The sequence below is a fragment of the Sesamum indicum genome, linkage group LG8 (genome assembly GCF_026168435.1).
Source record: "Sesamum indicum cultivar Baizhima isolate 11 linkage group LG8, ASM2616843v1, whole genome shotgun sequence".
Lineage (NCBI taxonomy): Eukaryota > Viridiplantae > Streptophyta > Magnoliopsida > Lamiales > Pedaliaceae > Sesamum > Sesamum indicum.
In genome coordinates, this window is record NC_142664.1 from 26,283,134 (window position 1) to 26,298,831 (window position 15,698).

General features: G+C 33.7%; 2 protein-coding genes across 3 annotated transcripts; both read left to right on the forward strand.

The window, feature by feature from the left end:
• Positions 1 to 3,276: 3,276 nt before the first annotated feature.
• On the forward strand, positions 3,277 to 4,043 carry LOC105168916 (rapid alkalinization factor). The gene has a single exon (XM_011089120.3). It carries the CDS (start codon positions 3,440 to 3,442, stop codon positions 3,791 to 3,793), a length of 354 nt encoding a protein of 117 aa, XP_011087422.1. The 5' UTR covers positions 3,277 to 3,439; the 3' UTR covers positions 3,794 to 4,043.
• A 4,490-nt stretch (positions 4,044 to 8,533) lies between these two features.
• Positions 8,534 to 15,435, forward strand: LOC105168917 (ATP-dependent caseinolytic (Clp) protease/crotonase family protein). 2 transcript variants are annotated; one of them, XM_011089123.3, is made up of 10 exons: positions 8,534 to 8,880; positions 9,692 to 9,793; positions 11,915 to 12,037; positions 12,694 to 12,753; positions 13,536 to 13,632; positions 13,729 to 13,802; positions 14,297 to 14,350; positions 14,457 to 14,540; positions 14,622 to 14,745; positions 15,070 to 15,435. In XM_011089123.3, the coding sequence occupies exons 1-9, from the start codon at positions 8,611 to 8,613 to the stop codon at positions 14,715 to 14,717; spliced, it is 960 nt and encodes a 319-aa protein (XP_011087425.1). In that variant the 5' UTR covers positions 8,534 to 8,610; the 3' UTR covers positions 14,718 to 14,745; positions 15,070 to 15,435. The 2 variants fall into 2 exon arrangements, with proteins under 2 accessions (XP_011087425.1, XP_011087423.3); XM_011089121.3 differs by having other exon boundaries at positions 8,537 to 8,880; positions 14,622 to 14,739.
• The last annotated feature ends 263 nt before the right edge of the window (positions 15,436 to 15,698 follow it).

Below are 15,698 nucleotides of genomic sequence, written 5' to 3' on the forward strand. Positions count from 1 at the left end.
CCTATGCGCCGTTCACTTGTCAAAATAATAAATTATATTCTTTTTCTTGGACGGGAATCTGGGAACCAACAGTTATATCTCTATGTATTCTTTGAAAAAAAAAAGAATTGAAATATTATTGGGTAATGAAAGTGAAAACCTGCATGTATCATATGCCTTAGTAATTAAGGTTGAACGTGAGTTTAACAACATGTCTGTTGATTGGTTGATTCTTGGTCTTTTACAATAATAAACTAATTCCAGATTCTTGGAGGGGCGCCTGCACTTTGTATGCCTGTCAGGATTTTGTAACCGATATCGTCACCCCTGCCTTTTCATTTGTTGCATTAGGGGGAAAAAATGGAAAAGGAAAGAAAGGAATAGAAGAGAATGTTTTGTATTTGGGTAATCAAATCAAATAATCTGGCAAACATAGATGATGAAAAAGAGTATTACTAAGATGAAATGATTGAGGCAATTTGTTTTTATTCTCAGAGGTGCAAACTTTCTTTTATTTATTATTAATTTTAATTAACAACTTTATTGTTAATTTGTTTGTAGAATTGAAGTGATGATGGATTGGATTGGTATAGTATTTGGTGACAGGACGATACAGCTCATTTTTTACGCGCAATCGCCGAATTTTTATGATCTGTTTGATTTGCATTCTGGGACCCTACCCCTATCTCCACTCCCTTCAGTCCCCCAACCCCACCTCTCTTTTTTAAAATAAAGTGGTAGAAACATATAGAATCAGAATAAATAATATCTCACATACTAAATATTGTTCGAATTACAAGTTTTTAGATAAAATTATAACATCATATAAAATTAAAATGAATAATATTTCGTGCAATGAGGCACTGTCCAAATTACAAATTGTATCATTGAATGAAATTGCATCATATTTAATTGACCTCGATTGATAGAATTAATTTAACACATTTTTAGGCCGTAACCATCAATAATGTAGCAAATGATTATTTTTTTATGTGATTGATTTTCTTTTATTTTAGTATTTTTATACCTAAATTTATATTTTTTTTCCCCTAAAATAGGACTAAGGATAACTAACATAACAATCCACTTGAACGTGATGAACCAATTCTTATATTATAACTTAGGTGCAACTTACCTAAAGTATCACAAAAATAAGGGTAAATTATATTGACATTCTCTCATATTAAATTAAAATATACCAAAAATTATATGTCTTTTATAAAATTATAGTTACACTTTTATTTAAAGGCAAAGTTTATACAGATACCCTCTAAAAAATTATATACAAGAGGATGTAACTGTAGTTTTATAAAAAACAACGTGTTTGTATAATTTAACCTAACCTAAAAAGACGTTAATATAATTTACCCTAAAACATAAGTCTTTCTATCGCAGTTATAATCGATTCACTCAATTAAATAATTTAGAATTTGAGACCTTAATTTATTTATTTTTTTCAGACAAAAGTTAAAATTGATTTCCCAACTCCTTAAAAATTCAAGTTTTTCTTACAAATTTTCATATTTTTCCATTCATATTATCCTTTTTCTTCTTTTACTGCACATATAAAATTGATAATTTTATTTTTTTAATTATATAATATCATCGAATATGAGAAAAATATTATAATTTAAAAAAAATATTCATAATTACATTAAACCTAAAAAGAATGATTGTAATTTAGTTTGGAATGACTTGAAATATATGGTGAATTGTTGTATGATAATTGAGGCTTACTTAACTCTTACGCTTGCAATAAAGCAGCCTATCCACTTATTGGTATGTTAGGTGCTTGCTTTTGTAATTACTTTTTTTGGTTCTTTTTCTTTTGGATGATTTTATTTTGATACACCTTATTTATTAACACAATTAATTATCATATTATACTCCATGTGTATGTATAATTTTAATTTTTTTGTATATTATTTAATTATATTGAAAAGGTAAAATTAAATGATCATAAATTTATGTTATTCTAAACAGCTTTTATTAGTTTTAGATGTGCATTCAAGAATAATTTTTGATATTTTTTTTTAAGAATATGGTCATTTTGTTATAAAATGAAGGATTAATTACACTTACACTCATCTAAGTAGTCTTTACGACGTACTAGAAAGACTCGATTGATATAACGTGATTAATAAAACTATTAGAATAGTGTGAATGTGATCTTTATAACTGTTAAAAATATTTGTTGGAATTTTTACGATATTTTTGCCATCGAAACACTTATATATATATATTTGAACTGTTAAGTACATTTAAAATAAATAAACAAATAAACTAGAGAAATTGAAGAGATTCCTTAGAAATTACAAAACAAGGGAGAAATTAACATAATTAGAGTCAATGATTAAACTTGTAACAATAAATCAATCATACAATATTCCTTTTTATTTAAAGAATGTGGATGCAAATTTTATTCCTCAATTCATTATTTTCGAAAACTATTCCCTCTAAATTATAAATTGTGGTTTGTGACGCTCGATATCGATTTTTTTGTTGTGTCAATAATACTATATTAAATACAATGCGTTGATTTATATATTATTATTTTATTTTTATTTATAATATATTATAAAACATAAAAAATAATTTATTATATACATGTAAGGATAGTATATCATGATGGCTAATTATACATTTATTTCGCATCATTAATAATTGACGCATGTTATTTATAAATTAAAAAATATATATAATTGTATTAAATTATAATTAAAAAATAGAGGTGTATGGTATACACTCATGAATCATGACTTTTGTAACTCGGAGGGGGTAATGTGCAAATTGATTTTATACACAATGCCTAGTCCGTAATTGAGGAGCTCCACTTTTGTTTTTTTGGTCTGTCATTGTTGTTTTCATATTTTCTCTCACATTAATGCGTGTAACAACTTATATTTTTTATATTTATATGAATAGTCTGCTCATAAAAATTTATTTGATATGTAATAAATTATTAATAAGTCAATTAAATAAATATGAATCTTTATTCCTTTTTTTTGTGAATACCAATAAATTCAGTGAATTTTTTGTTAACGCATGAATCTATTTATCAGATATAAATAATATTAGGGATAATAAATAAAAAAATTTAAATTATAAAAAGATTATTTATAATTATAATAAATTTTAAAGAAATAGGATGTAATTTTCTTAAAAAAATAGTAATAAATTAATTATAGACATGTATTTAGGAAGAAGAACGTGTGAAACAGAAATTGATGTAAGGGTGATCTTCACTTTTTAAAACAAGTAGTGGATACCCTCTACAGCCAACACCCCCCTTTCCCACATATATATTACAATTCAAGCACCCTTTCTCCCCACTTGCACTCTCTCCCCATCCTTGCCAAGCAAGAGCCAAGAAGAATCTAGAGAGAGAAAACCCAATCCCAGCAATAATTCACTTCATACTTCAGAGATTTGAGTTAAAAGATCGGCTTTTCATTGGAAAATGGCTGGGAGTTGGAAACTGCTGTTGGCCCTCTGCTTAATCTCGTCTCTTCTACTCTCCCACGCGTCTGCCGCCGGCGACCACGATGCCTCCGGGTGGCTGATGCCGGCCGTGAGACCGGGCTGCAGGGGAACCGTCGCAGAGTGCCTCGCCAACGAAGACGAGGAGTTCGAGCTGGATTCGGAGTCCAACAGGCGCATCCTAGCCACCCGGCGCTACATCAGCTACGGCGCTCTTCAGAGGAACAGCGTCCCCTGCTCCCGCCGCGGCGCCTCCTACTACAACTGCCGGCCCGGCGCACAGGCCAATCCCTACAGCCGCGGCTGCAGCGCCGTCACTCGTTGCAGGAGCTGAAGCAAATGCATCTCTCCATCACTACTGCTAAATATTCTATTCATTTTATTCTGCTTCCTGGAAAATTTTTAATTCTTTTTTCTTTTCTTCTTCTTCTTCTTTCTTTTTGGAGAGGGGGTGTTTGATATACGAGAAATTAATAATTGAAGATAGTGTTGTTGTGTCATTGATGGTGGCTGGCTCCTCATACACACAGTCTTGGAGTTATTTTCTTTTTCTGTGAATAATAATTCATACTCAATACTCTGAACTTGGGCTCAGAATTTGATTCTCTTTCTTGAGTTTTTGAAATCATTTACATGGAAATTGACGCTTGTGTGATTTGGGATTTGAAGCAAAAAGATGGTTGGTGTGTTTGCATCTTAAGGAAATGTTTGGTTCTGTGAGATTTCAATGAATTTTGATTATTTATGGTGGTGGTTCAGTATATTAAATTCTTGGAGTAGGTGACATGGGGTTTGGAATTGAAGCAAAATAGGCTGTTTTTCCACATTTAATTGATGAAAAGATGGGAATCTTTGTGGTTGGATGATGATCATCATCATAATGTCCATTAACAACTTGGTTCTTGATTTTGTAGTTATGTTCAAGATAAATGACAGGGAATTGTATTTGTAATTACAAATATACATTTATTGAAAAGTTTTATACATAATCTCTAAAATATATTACACTAAAAACTTGTAATGTGATCAAGAATGAAAGGTGTTTTTATAATTATATCAAATTTCACGGCGTAATTGATCATATGGTTATGTTCATCAATTAGCTCAATTTCTATTTATATGTATATTTGGTAATTAAAATTAGGGTTTACAGAGTGGAGAATATATGCAAAAACCCATCTGGCAAAAGGGAAAAGATCTCTTGTATTAAACAATTTGACATAAAATATTGTCTTGACAAATAGAGAAGAAGATTTGAAGAGTTGAGACAGCCACATACCACCTAAACTACAGCTGGATGGGTTGGCCAATCAGCTAAACTCCTACTCCCCAATGCATTATTCTTTTCTTGGTTGATGCTTTTGGGTTTTTTGCTGTAATTTTAAGTCTGAATTAGGGGCTAAAAATTGTGTTTAAGCCCTTCATTCAGTTTCAGTTTCAGTTTGATGGAAATAATTTTTGTCCACTTATCATAAAGGTGGGTAAGAATAATATTAGATGAGCTCAGTTATAACCCTTTGATATTTACGTTAGTAAGGTTGGTAGTAATAGTCAAATTGTAAAGACAATCACATGGGTTCGAATTTCAGCCAACATGCGGGTGATTGCTCACTTTATGTGGATTTATTGTAATTTATTTAACGAATTTTAGTCATATTGATGTATTTATCGAACTAATCATGTATCGTTCAACTGCTCAATTTATTGAAATATTAATATAATCATATAATTTTTAATTTTATTTTCTTAAAAAAAAAAGAAAAAGAAAAAGAAAGAGAAGGGAAAACATTATAATAAAATCAATCAAATTCAAGCATATTGGAATATGATCAAGAGTGAGGTGTTAGGAAAGGAATGATGTGTGTTTGAAATATCTAAATTGCCCTCCAAAACAGGAAAATATCAAATCTTCTGTTTCCCTTTCTTTTTTGTATTATTTTTGGTATTTGAAACTAATAATAAAGTGAAAAAAAAATAGTATCTTTTTATTGAGTTATAATTATCACAATTTTGATTGTCGAAGTCAAATATTTATAACTAACCAACAAAATTATCACTACAATAAATAAATAACTATTATTAAAATAAATTAATATCTATACATTAATGAAATTTAAAATCCTAACAATAATTATAAAATTTTAATTTCGTCAGTTAAATTAAACCTCATTAACATAAAATAAAAGAGTATTCTATTATTTGAAAGCGTGTAAATATGTTGTTTCTATCACGCGGAATTGGCCCAGAAAGTCTCTATTGCCAACTTCTTTGGTCTCTATCCTTTCTGTTTTGCACAATGTGCGTCCATAATTATATTTTTTTAAATAATACAAAAATACAGGACAAAAAGTTACTGTTAATCATTTACTTGAAATATAATTTGTAATAAAAATAATGTTAATGTGATGGGGAAACCCCAATTTTAAAGTGTCAAAAATACCCTTAATGAAGGGTATTTTCGTCATTTATGAGCTCAAGGTCCACGCCCCTGGGAAAACGGGTTGGATAGCCCAGTTCCGGACCCATTTTGAGAAAAAAGACCCAGAAATTTAAGGATCGTCCGATCGAGAACGTATGCTTCTTGGATGAGGATACGTGGCCCAAATAACAGTAACCATTTGGGCCCTATAAATAATTCGACGCACTGTTATTTGAGGTAATTGGCATCTAGTTACATTCGACCTCTTTATCTTTTAATCGCACATTTTCTATTCGATTCGATCTTACTAACTTGAGCGTCGAAGGGTCAAAATCGGAGACGAACCCGACGAGCCTCGTGTGATTTCTTATCCTCAGAATCCAATATTGTTTTGATGGAATACGTGGCTGACTACAAGATCGTTGTGGAAGGTCGCTAATTTCGATCAAGATCATAATGTTATATCATTAAAGTGTATATAGCAGAAAGGTAGGAGTAGCATTAAAGAGTTTCACATGGTGTGCATCATAATTTATGATGATTTTGAGCACTACAAAGATTATCAATCTTTAAAGATGATTGTGTTTTCGTTCCTATATATGTATATATATATATACATCAATATCACTTCCTCTCTTTCTTATTTAAATACATAACGTGCTGGTTGGTAATGATTTGGACCCACTTCACTAAAAGGTTCACCACTTAATTTAATTACCGCCTATTTAATTTATTTATTTCATAACTTGTGATTTAGGTCAATGAAATTTAATTCAAAGTTATATAACCTCAGCACATCATAATATAAAATTTACTGAATTTATTAATATTTATGTATTTTTATTATGATATCCGAACTAGGTATCAACACACAACATACTCTCTCTATTTTTGTCTCCTCTTTTATGTGGTATAGTATTCTCATCTTGGTCCCCATTCTTCGCCAACTTAAAGATAATATTACCATTTGAGTGTTGACAAATGTAGTTCATATGATGTTTGAGGTCTTAGTCGAACTGAGTCTATTGTTGGATTTAAATATTTTTTTTTTATTTTTGTCGACGAATACACTTAAAATTATATATGTATCAATTCTCGAGCTAATATAATCACTTCTTTTTTATAATGAAATAAATATCCAATTCGGTTAATGCTTTGTATTTTTGTACTAAAAATGTGATCCAATTCGATTGCGGCTTCACCTATATATATATATATATATATTAATGTTAAATTATTATAATTAATTTGTCAATATATTGCTACTTTATATTAAGTAGTTTTAAAACATAATTTATATTTTAAGATTATTAGCAACAAATATTTAATACAAAAGCAATAGACCTCTCCGGGTTCTTGAATCTGTTTTTCTTGTTAATACAATCATGGAAGTGCAAGAACTCCAACATCCCAAATCTCAGCTCCATCTAATTCTACTTGCAATTATTTGTTCTTCATCCTCTTCTCTGGAGACGGGATTGGGGTGAAAGGCGTGAATGCAGAATGCAGTCCCACCATGCATCAATCTTGGAGGAGGGGATTGTATTCTGCATTCCACCCCACATTCTGTATTCCCACATGCATCCACCATCTTCTTCATCCCATCCCATATCTTGGATCTAATTATTTCTTAGGTAAGAAATCTACTAATTACATATGCGCGCATTCATTATAATATTATATATCAACTTATGATGGATCATCTTGACAAAAGTTCATTTGATATGAGGGTTTCATTTCTTGTAGGTTGCTTTCTTGGTTTTCTTGCCATCATCTTTAAACCTATATATATACTTGTTGTTTTTTGTTTTTTGCCCCGCCCCCAACATTCAACTTGTAATTCTACTACTTGTTTTTCCCTAAAATAAGGATCTGGGAGTTGCTCATCTTGATTCAAATTTCTGAAACTTTCACTTGGCTAATTTAATATATTTGATTAGGGTTTCGTCGATGAGATTCAAAAAGGATTAGGGTTTTTTCTCTGTGTATGCATGATGTACGTGTGTGTGTATATATATGTAGGCGGCAAATAAGTTGAGCTCGCTCGAGTAGAGTTGGACAAAAACTTTAGATTGGATGAAATGAAATTATTTATCGTAATTGTTTGGTATCTCATCTCATTTTATTGAAAATAAAATATCGAAATGAGATTTCTTTTTAGTATGTCGAATAAAAATGCCATGATATATGATATATAAGAGTAGGAAAGTGTGTTTGGAATAATATTTTTTGTATATTTAGATGAACAAAATATAATTTTTCCACAACTACACAAACCCTTGGCCTATTCAGATGGGATGAATTTTCTTTTTCAATTAATAGTAAAAATAAAGTTTAAAATAATTACTGTCTTTAGTATATTTATTAATTTAAAAGAGTTAATTACTATATATATATCCTACTTAGTGTATTTATTAATTATATGATATTTGACAAAAGAAAAATTGTTTTGGAGAAAGATATTATATCCCTAAACTCTTTTAAAAATAATTTTTAAGAATTAAATTAAAAAAATATTTTAAGGGTGTTTTCTGTAATTGTCCTTTAGAAAGGTAGGAAAATAGATGGATAAAAAAGAGTATCCTGATCCATTGGATCGGACTCGTCCGGACCCGACCCGACCCTTAATCCCAGCACCAAATGCAGATTTTGGATACTTCCACAGGTTTCACTTCACTCGTAGTCCTAGTACAATCGGAACAATCCATTCCGACTTCAAAGGCGTTCCGTCCATGGCGAACTGTTTGCGGATGCCGATGGCCTCATCTCTCTGCTGTTCATCATCATCGTCTGTGCCGTCGCGCACACGCCGTTGTTTCGGTGCAACCAACAGCACCAAGATTCCTATGCCTCCCGTTAACCCTAAAGACCCCTTTCTGTCCAAGCTCGCTTCTGTTGCTGCCACTTCTCCCGATACGCTCCTCAACAGGCCCAAAAACTCGGATACTCCTCCATTTTTGGACTTATTTGACTCCCCCAAGCTCATGGCTACCCCTGCTCAGGTATTTAAGTTGCTTTCCAATTCTTGACTATCCAAACACCAAGTTTCAAAAGGATATATATGTATATGTATATGTATTTATGTGTGTATGTGATTGTATTTCAATTTTCAACTTTTTTTTATCTGCTATTAAATTGTCTATTATAATGGATTATAGTTTGAGCACTGTATTTTATTATTTTGTTTTATGTTTAATTCTAATTGATGCCTGCTGCTGTCCAAAAGTTTAGGATAAAGCAAAGACCTAATTTTCAAATAAGTTTTCTGTCAAAGTTACATTTAGTTTAAGTGGTAAGCGAGGGGTGAAGGAAATTACATTGTATTTAACTGGTAGTTTTATTTTCAGGACATGACTGTGGGGATGAAATAAGAACTAAATTGGTTTGGAAAGGAAATTAAAGGCACACAATCTCCATTGTTCTCATTATATTCATGTGAACATGGCATCTTTATCTTTATTGAACTATGCGGATTTTGTGTTTTTTTTCACTATAACCATACTAGGCTACTAGCCAACAGAAAATGTTGGCTTTTGGTATGTAACCGTGTGCAATCTTTTCTGCCGGTTACAAAAAGAATTTGGCAACTTGTCCAATTACTGACTTCTTCAAGTTTCAATTTTACCATCATGCCTATGCTGGATTTTATGTGCAATCACTGAATTAATGGAATCACCTCCAAGAAAAAGGAAAACCGAAGGTACTGACACTTCCGAATAGAACATAGCTATAAGAGTATGTTAACGGAAAACAAAAAAACTAACTAATATAGAACTCTTCACTTAATAACATTATTTTTACTGCTTGAAACAGGTTGAAAGATCAGTTTCATACAATGAGCATAGACCAAGAAGACCTCCACCAGACTTACCCTCACTATTGCTGCACGGAAGAATAGTATACATTGGCATGCCAGTAAGTGTTTTCACTTCCGCATTGTTATGATATAACGATAGCTGTTTGATGATGTGTTATCATTATGAGTTTATGAGAGTAAAATGAAAAGATGTCAGAGTCTCAATTCAAACTGTGAAGTGTGAAGCCTTTATCTTGTGTTAGTACACAGAAAATGGTCTGCTACTTGCCTTGGTTAACGACATATGGCCCTCTTCCTGGTTACATTTCGGATTTCCTCTCACAAGTTTGTTGGTGGAATGAGGATGTAAAAGCTATAAGTTAATGTGGTTAGATTTCATCTTGTTGGAAAGTAGCACATTGGCCTCTGATCCTGATTCATCCTAGCCTCTAAGGAGATGTAGTAAATATACTGCTTTTGAAGATATAAACTGGAGGTTTGTCATTATATCTTGCTCTCCAGCTTCCCTGTTTTAGCTTCCAGTTGTGAAGTTCATACAGCTGCATGGTTATGGGTGTTTTGCTCGAGAGTAGGTGGGCTGCTGATGAGTTATGAGCAGCAGTGTCGGAGAAGAGAATCAAAGAAAAAGAATGGTTAATTGTTTGTGATTACATGTTAAGAAGGGTGGTAGTAATGGTGATGCAGGACTATGATGATAAACCTAGTTTTGGCTGTTTGCACTATGCACCAATCGTCCTAGCACAGGTTAATTGTTGGGGGATGAGAGACAATCCCTCCCGTTGACCATCATAATGGCCCCACACCTCAACCAGATCTAGTAGTCGTGGGAATTCAAGGAGAAGATGTTGCTAGATCCCCTCCACTTGAATCCACTGCTGGATCTGTAGTTGTGATAGTGCAAGTGGAAGGCGTTGCTCACCTCCAATTGTTATTAAGGGCTACTAGTGCTGTACTCCTGCGAGTGGGTTATATAGGAGGGCTGAGAGGAGATGCTGTTGGTGGTGGAGGATGTTGTTTAGGTGGTAGTTGGAAGGAGGAGAGTAAGGTTCCAGGGAAGGATAGGAGAAAAGGGAATGGAGTTAAGATTTTTAGCTGGGGGGGAGTGAAATAGAAAAAAAGTTGAAAATAAAATCAAAGACACATAGATGTCACATGACCACTTTGTTTGTCTTTTTCAACATACAATCGAACTTAATCCCAATCTCCATCTCATCCAATGGAGTTTTCATTCTCTCACATGCTCCAATATAAGGACAACCAGAAATACGTTCTCAATTCCCTTTCCAAGAACATCACTTTTCAAAAGGAATGAGAACTAACTTCCAGAAGTGAAACCTAATATAGGTTCCGACTAGCTCTCATCTCATGTATCTTTGGAGCTGTAGGCTGACTTTAGGTCATTTTGCATTATTCCTAGTTGTGTCTGTTAGTTTATACTTTATATGCATTAGTCTGGTTCTGATCCAGACTCGCTTGAGCTTACTTCATCCATAGCATTTCGGAGCAATCCTAGCTACATATCTTCTAAGAGTTGATAAGTGGCCATTATACAGGAACAGCAATTGCGAGCCCTATGATAGTTTGCTGACAATGTATTCTTCAGAACCAAAGCAATAGAAAAAGAAACTCGTCTCTAATAGGGTCTTAAATGAGTTGGCTGCCTTAGTTTAGCCTAGTTCATATGCATTTTAATTTTGAATCCTGATCCAGACTAGCATTTGATGCTAATCCATATTCCATAGAATTTCGAGCAATCATTACATATTATGTAAGAGGTTATGTAATGCAGTCTCAAAATCAGTTGGCTGGCTTAGTGCTTTCATTCTTCAGTTCCTATTGAACCTAATGTATCAAGTTTCTCAAGACAACCAAAATAAGAATTAAAACAGAAGAAATGACTTAATTCTGGATCTTAATAGAATAGGAGATTTACTTTTGTTACTGAAGCTGAATGTAGCATTTAGAAGTACTGTAACCGAAGTACATAAACGTTATAATTAGGCTTAATACACTTAATTAGAGGAAAAGTTCAATGAAGTGTTGTCAGAAACTTAAGTTAATTGGCAGGGGTGTCGGGCCAACAGATTTTGTTCAAGTGTTTTTGACAAAATAATAAGGATTTTGAAACATGCTCCACATTTGGTTTTCTTTTTATTTTTAAGTCTTGGATTAATGGATAAACTATGTTGCTTCATTATCCAACTTTTTCTTGATTTCAGTTGGTGCCAGCTGTTACTGAGCTTGTTATAGCTGAGTTGATGTATCTTCAGTGGATGGATCCCAAAGAGCCAATTTATCTTTACATAAACTCCACTGGAACTACTCGTGATGATGGTGAAACGGTGAGCTTAGGATGTTCATTTTTACTACTCCCTTCAGAATTCTTTTCCAGAATATATGGTGCCTTGTATTCTCTTCAAATTTTCTTCTCTCTGTGTTGATTTTTAAGGTTGCCAAACTCCTTTGGATAACCAGTGGCATTTTGCTTCCAAAGCGAAAAAATTGACATGTATTGAATATCAAAACATGTTTGATAGTTCAATATCTAAACAGAGCTTAGAAGAATTTATATTAGTTAATTTCTAGACATAGGTTTTTGATAGTTTGAACAATTTGTACAATATTAAGCGTAGTTGAAAAACAAAGGCTAAGCTCCAGTTAGTGGTCTCTCAACTTCATAAGGTAAGCATTGGTGATGACCATCTATGATCTATCCTACTATTCCATGAGCTCACTGGTCGTTGTAATTGTTGGGCTCTACATCCTCTGGCTCAATTTTTTTCTGGCTGCTTCTATCAGTTTTAATTTAGTTACAGCTTTTTCTTGTCCTTTCCAACCTCAGTTACCAATCTTGTGTTGTTTATGCTCTGGCCCTCTGTTTTTGGTATTCTTATCTTATTTCAGAGTTCATATATTATTTGCTTCTGAAGTTCAATTGTTGAGTTTAGAACTCTTTCATACTGTCTATCTAATGCCTGAAAATACTTTATAATGTAAGGTTGGGATGGAGACAGAAGGTTTTGCAATTTATGATGCTTTGATGCAATTGAAGAATGAGGTCAGTTTCTGTGTTATGGCTGCTTAGTTCTCATGCATGGGTTGCTTTGTTTAGCTGTTTTTATGCACACATTTGAGCATATAGATAAGATGCTTCTGATATGTGCGATATCAGATGATTACATGGTGCTTTAGTGAATTAGTGGTCCGAATTTGGATGTGCCAATCGACAAAAAATTAAAAGTTGTGCTCTGATGAAACCTTAAATTGTCTATGACTATATTACAGAATTAAGAAGGAATTAGCTGTTGGACGTGCTGTTATGGGGGTCTTCATGGACCCGAGACTGGCCTGGACCCGGGCTGGTCCTAAAAATCAAGACTCCCGAATTCGATATTCTAGACACGAATGGGGCAGGTCCAGGGCGGGTTTTTGCGGTTCCGGGATTAATTGCCATCCCTACTCACTTAGATAACCATCATATCATTTTATTAGCATGTGATGATTTCATATGCTGATTGCCGAGAACATTATGTGTATTTCATTTTTCTCCCTCAAATGGTGCACTGGGTAGTTTGGATTTCCTTGCATTGTATATGTAGCTTATATGCATTTTTCATCTTTTGTATAAGGCAAAATGTTATATGTTCTACAATAATTTGATTGTTAGCGTTCCTAATAACACAGTCCTGCCCCTTCCAGATATATTTGATTATGGCAAAATCGAATCATGTTGCTAGTTTCATTTATTCTGTCATGCCTAAAATGCTTGGATGACATCTCAGTGTTCTCTCATATCCCCTCCCAGGTGCTTTATGGTTAATGAATTTATCTCATATGCAGATACATACAGTTTGTGTTGGAGCTGCGATAGGGCACGCGTGCCTATTGCTCGCTGCAGGAACCAAAGGCAAAAGGTTTATGATGCCACATGCCAAAGGTATGTTGCAATTTGTTTTGTTTAGTTGAAGTTTGTAACGCTGAAATATCCTCTTCACACATTTTATGGAAGTGTCAAAGAAATGTTCTTTTTCAGCAATGATTCAACAGCCTCGTGTTCCATCATCCGGTTTAATGCCAGCCAGTGATGTGCTCATTCGTGCAAAAGAGGTAAGTATGAGTTCCTTTGCTACCTCTCATTTTATGTTAGAGCAGGGAAGTACCTGGCGTGGTTTGTAAACTCCTTTTCCAGTATATCCTTAGTATTGCTTGTCAATGTTATACCATTGAAGTTTGAACCATTTTCTAAGTTTTTCTAGGTATTGGTTGCTTCTGAGATAAAACCAGCAAGGATGTTGAGAATTGAGATGGCAACTAACTTATTCATGCATAATGCATCAGCAATATAAGGAGTGAAATTAATGGGCTTTATTCCTCTAATGCATAGTCACATGCATGAGAAAAACAGAGGCATAGACATACATGTGCATGTGGGAGGGGGGAGTGCAGGATATTGATGGGGTTGTGAGTTATGAAGGATACCATTTCTCTTCTTTTCGGGATTTGTTATCATTTTGGAAATGTTTGTGTGTTAAAACATTTTGGACTTCTGAACTTACATGCAACAGTATGTGTTGGACCCACTGATGGAATTGCTTTTGTAGGTAATAGTAAACAGGGATACTCTCGTTAAACTTATAGCAAAGCACACTGAAAATGTGAGTTGATGCATCAAATCAATTTCTTGCTTTTTTTTTTATTATTATTTATGAAGGCAGTACAATATGAACGAAGTTCTCAGTCTCCTTTTTCATGTTTGACCAGTCAGAAGAGACTGTGGCCACTGTGATGAAAAGGCCATTTTATATGGACTCCGTTAAAGCTAAAGAATTTGGTGTCATTGATAAGGTGGGTTTCTCCAATTTCGATATAGAGTATTTTCCAGCTAAGGTCCTTTCAAATAGACTAATATAACTTCTTCGGATTCAGATACTTTGGCGTGGACAGGAAAAGATTATGGCTGATGCTGCCCCACCAGAGGAATGGGACAAGGGTGCTGGGATTAGAGAACTTGATGCTATTTAGTTGCCTCCAAAATTCTCAGGAGGTGAAGGTTACCTCTTGCACTTGTTTTTTGTTTCTAAACTTTTCAAGGTGAAATATGGATGATAAACGAATATATTGCAGAAACCTCATATAGGGCCAAAAGTTTTTAAGATCTGATTTAGTTACTAATGGATTACCAAGCACGAGTATATAAGCAGTGCCCCTTTATGGTCAAGTACTATGTACTTGGAACTTGGTAACATGCTTGGTCAGTTTCAGCCAGTTAATTCGTTGTATCCCAAAAACGGTACCGTTTTTGTTTTTGGTGCAATTTCATGGCAGATATTTAATAAAGTCTTTCATGGACTATTGGTGGTTTTATTCGCTGCAGAACTTGCAATCTACATGAAAAGTATATCATGTCGAGCACTTGTGCAAATTCTTTGTTCCAAGCACTGGGATTTGTGTCTTCCGAGTATACATGGAGTTCCATACTAAAGCTATGTCAATATGGATGAGCACGCGGACATTATCCACTAGACAGAGCTTCTTAATTGAAAGAGAGTAGGGTTAGGGGAAGCAGTTGAAGTTGTTATATAAGAAAGCCTCACAGAATAGCTCTGGCCTGTGTAATAATTGATTTAGAAGTTTTATTGAAGTATCTCGAGGTTTTTCGTTTATATTTAGCATAACCTGCCACTTTTGTCGGTAACACTTGGTCTTCTCGATGTTCTAATTAATATTCACAGTTCGTATATCTTGTTAGTTTGTACTATAGAAGTAGTTGAACCAACTCTGGGTGCAAATCGAGCACGCTTGATGAGCTTATAGAATGATAATTGATACATCTAATTCCGAACATGTACATGTACATGAACACAAACATGTTTTAGGAAATTATGTGTGCAGCTGTGGTATAGGCCATAGCGTTGAGGAGGGATGTACTACATTAATGTGCCTGTAAAGCTGTGCTGCTGCAATTTATGCCTCTACCAAATCCTACACAGACTACTCCAAGAC

Bases quoted from the DNA above. Each gene is read 5' to 3' on its own strand.
- LOC105168916 (XM_011089120.3), top strand. From the start codon at position 3,440: ATGGCTGGGAGTTGGAAACTGCTGTTGGCCCTCTGCTTAATCTCGTCT.
- LOC105168917 (XM_011089123.3), top strand. From the start codon at position 8,611: ATGGCGAACTGTTTGCGGATGCCGATGGCCTCATCTCTCTGCTGTTCA. The intron at 9,794-11,914 runs GTAAGTGTTTTC...TCTTGATTTCAG, and splicing joins TAGTATACATTGGCATGCCA to TTGGTGCCAGCTGTTACTGA. The intron at 13,633-13,728 runs GTATGTTGCAAT...GTTCTTTTTCAG, and splicing joins TATGATGCCACATGCCAAAG to CAATGATTCAACAGCCTCGT.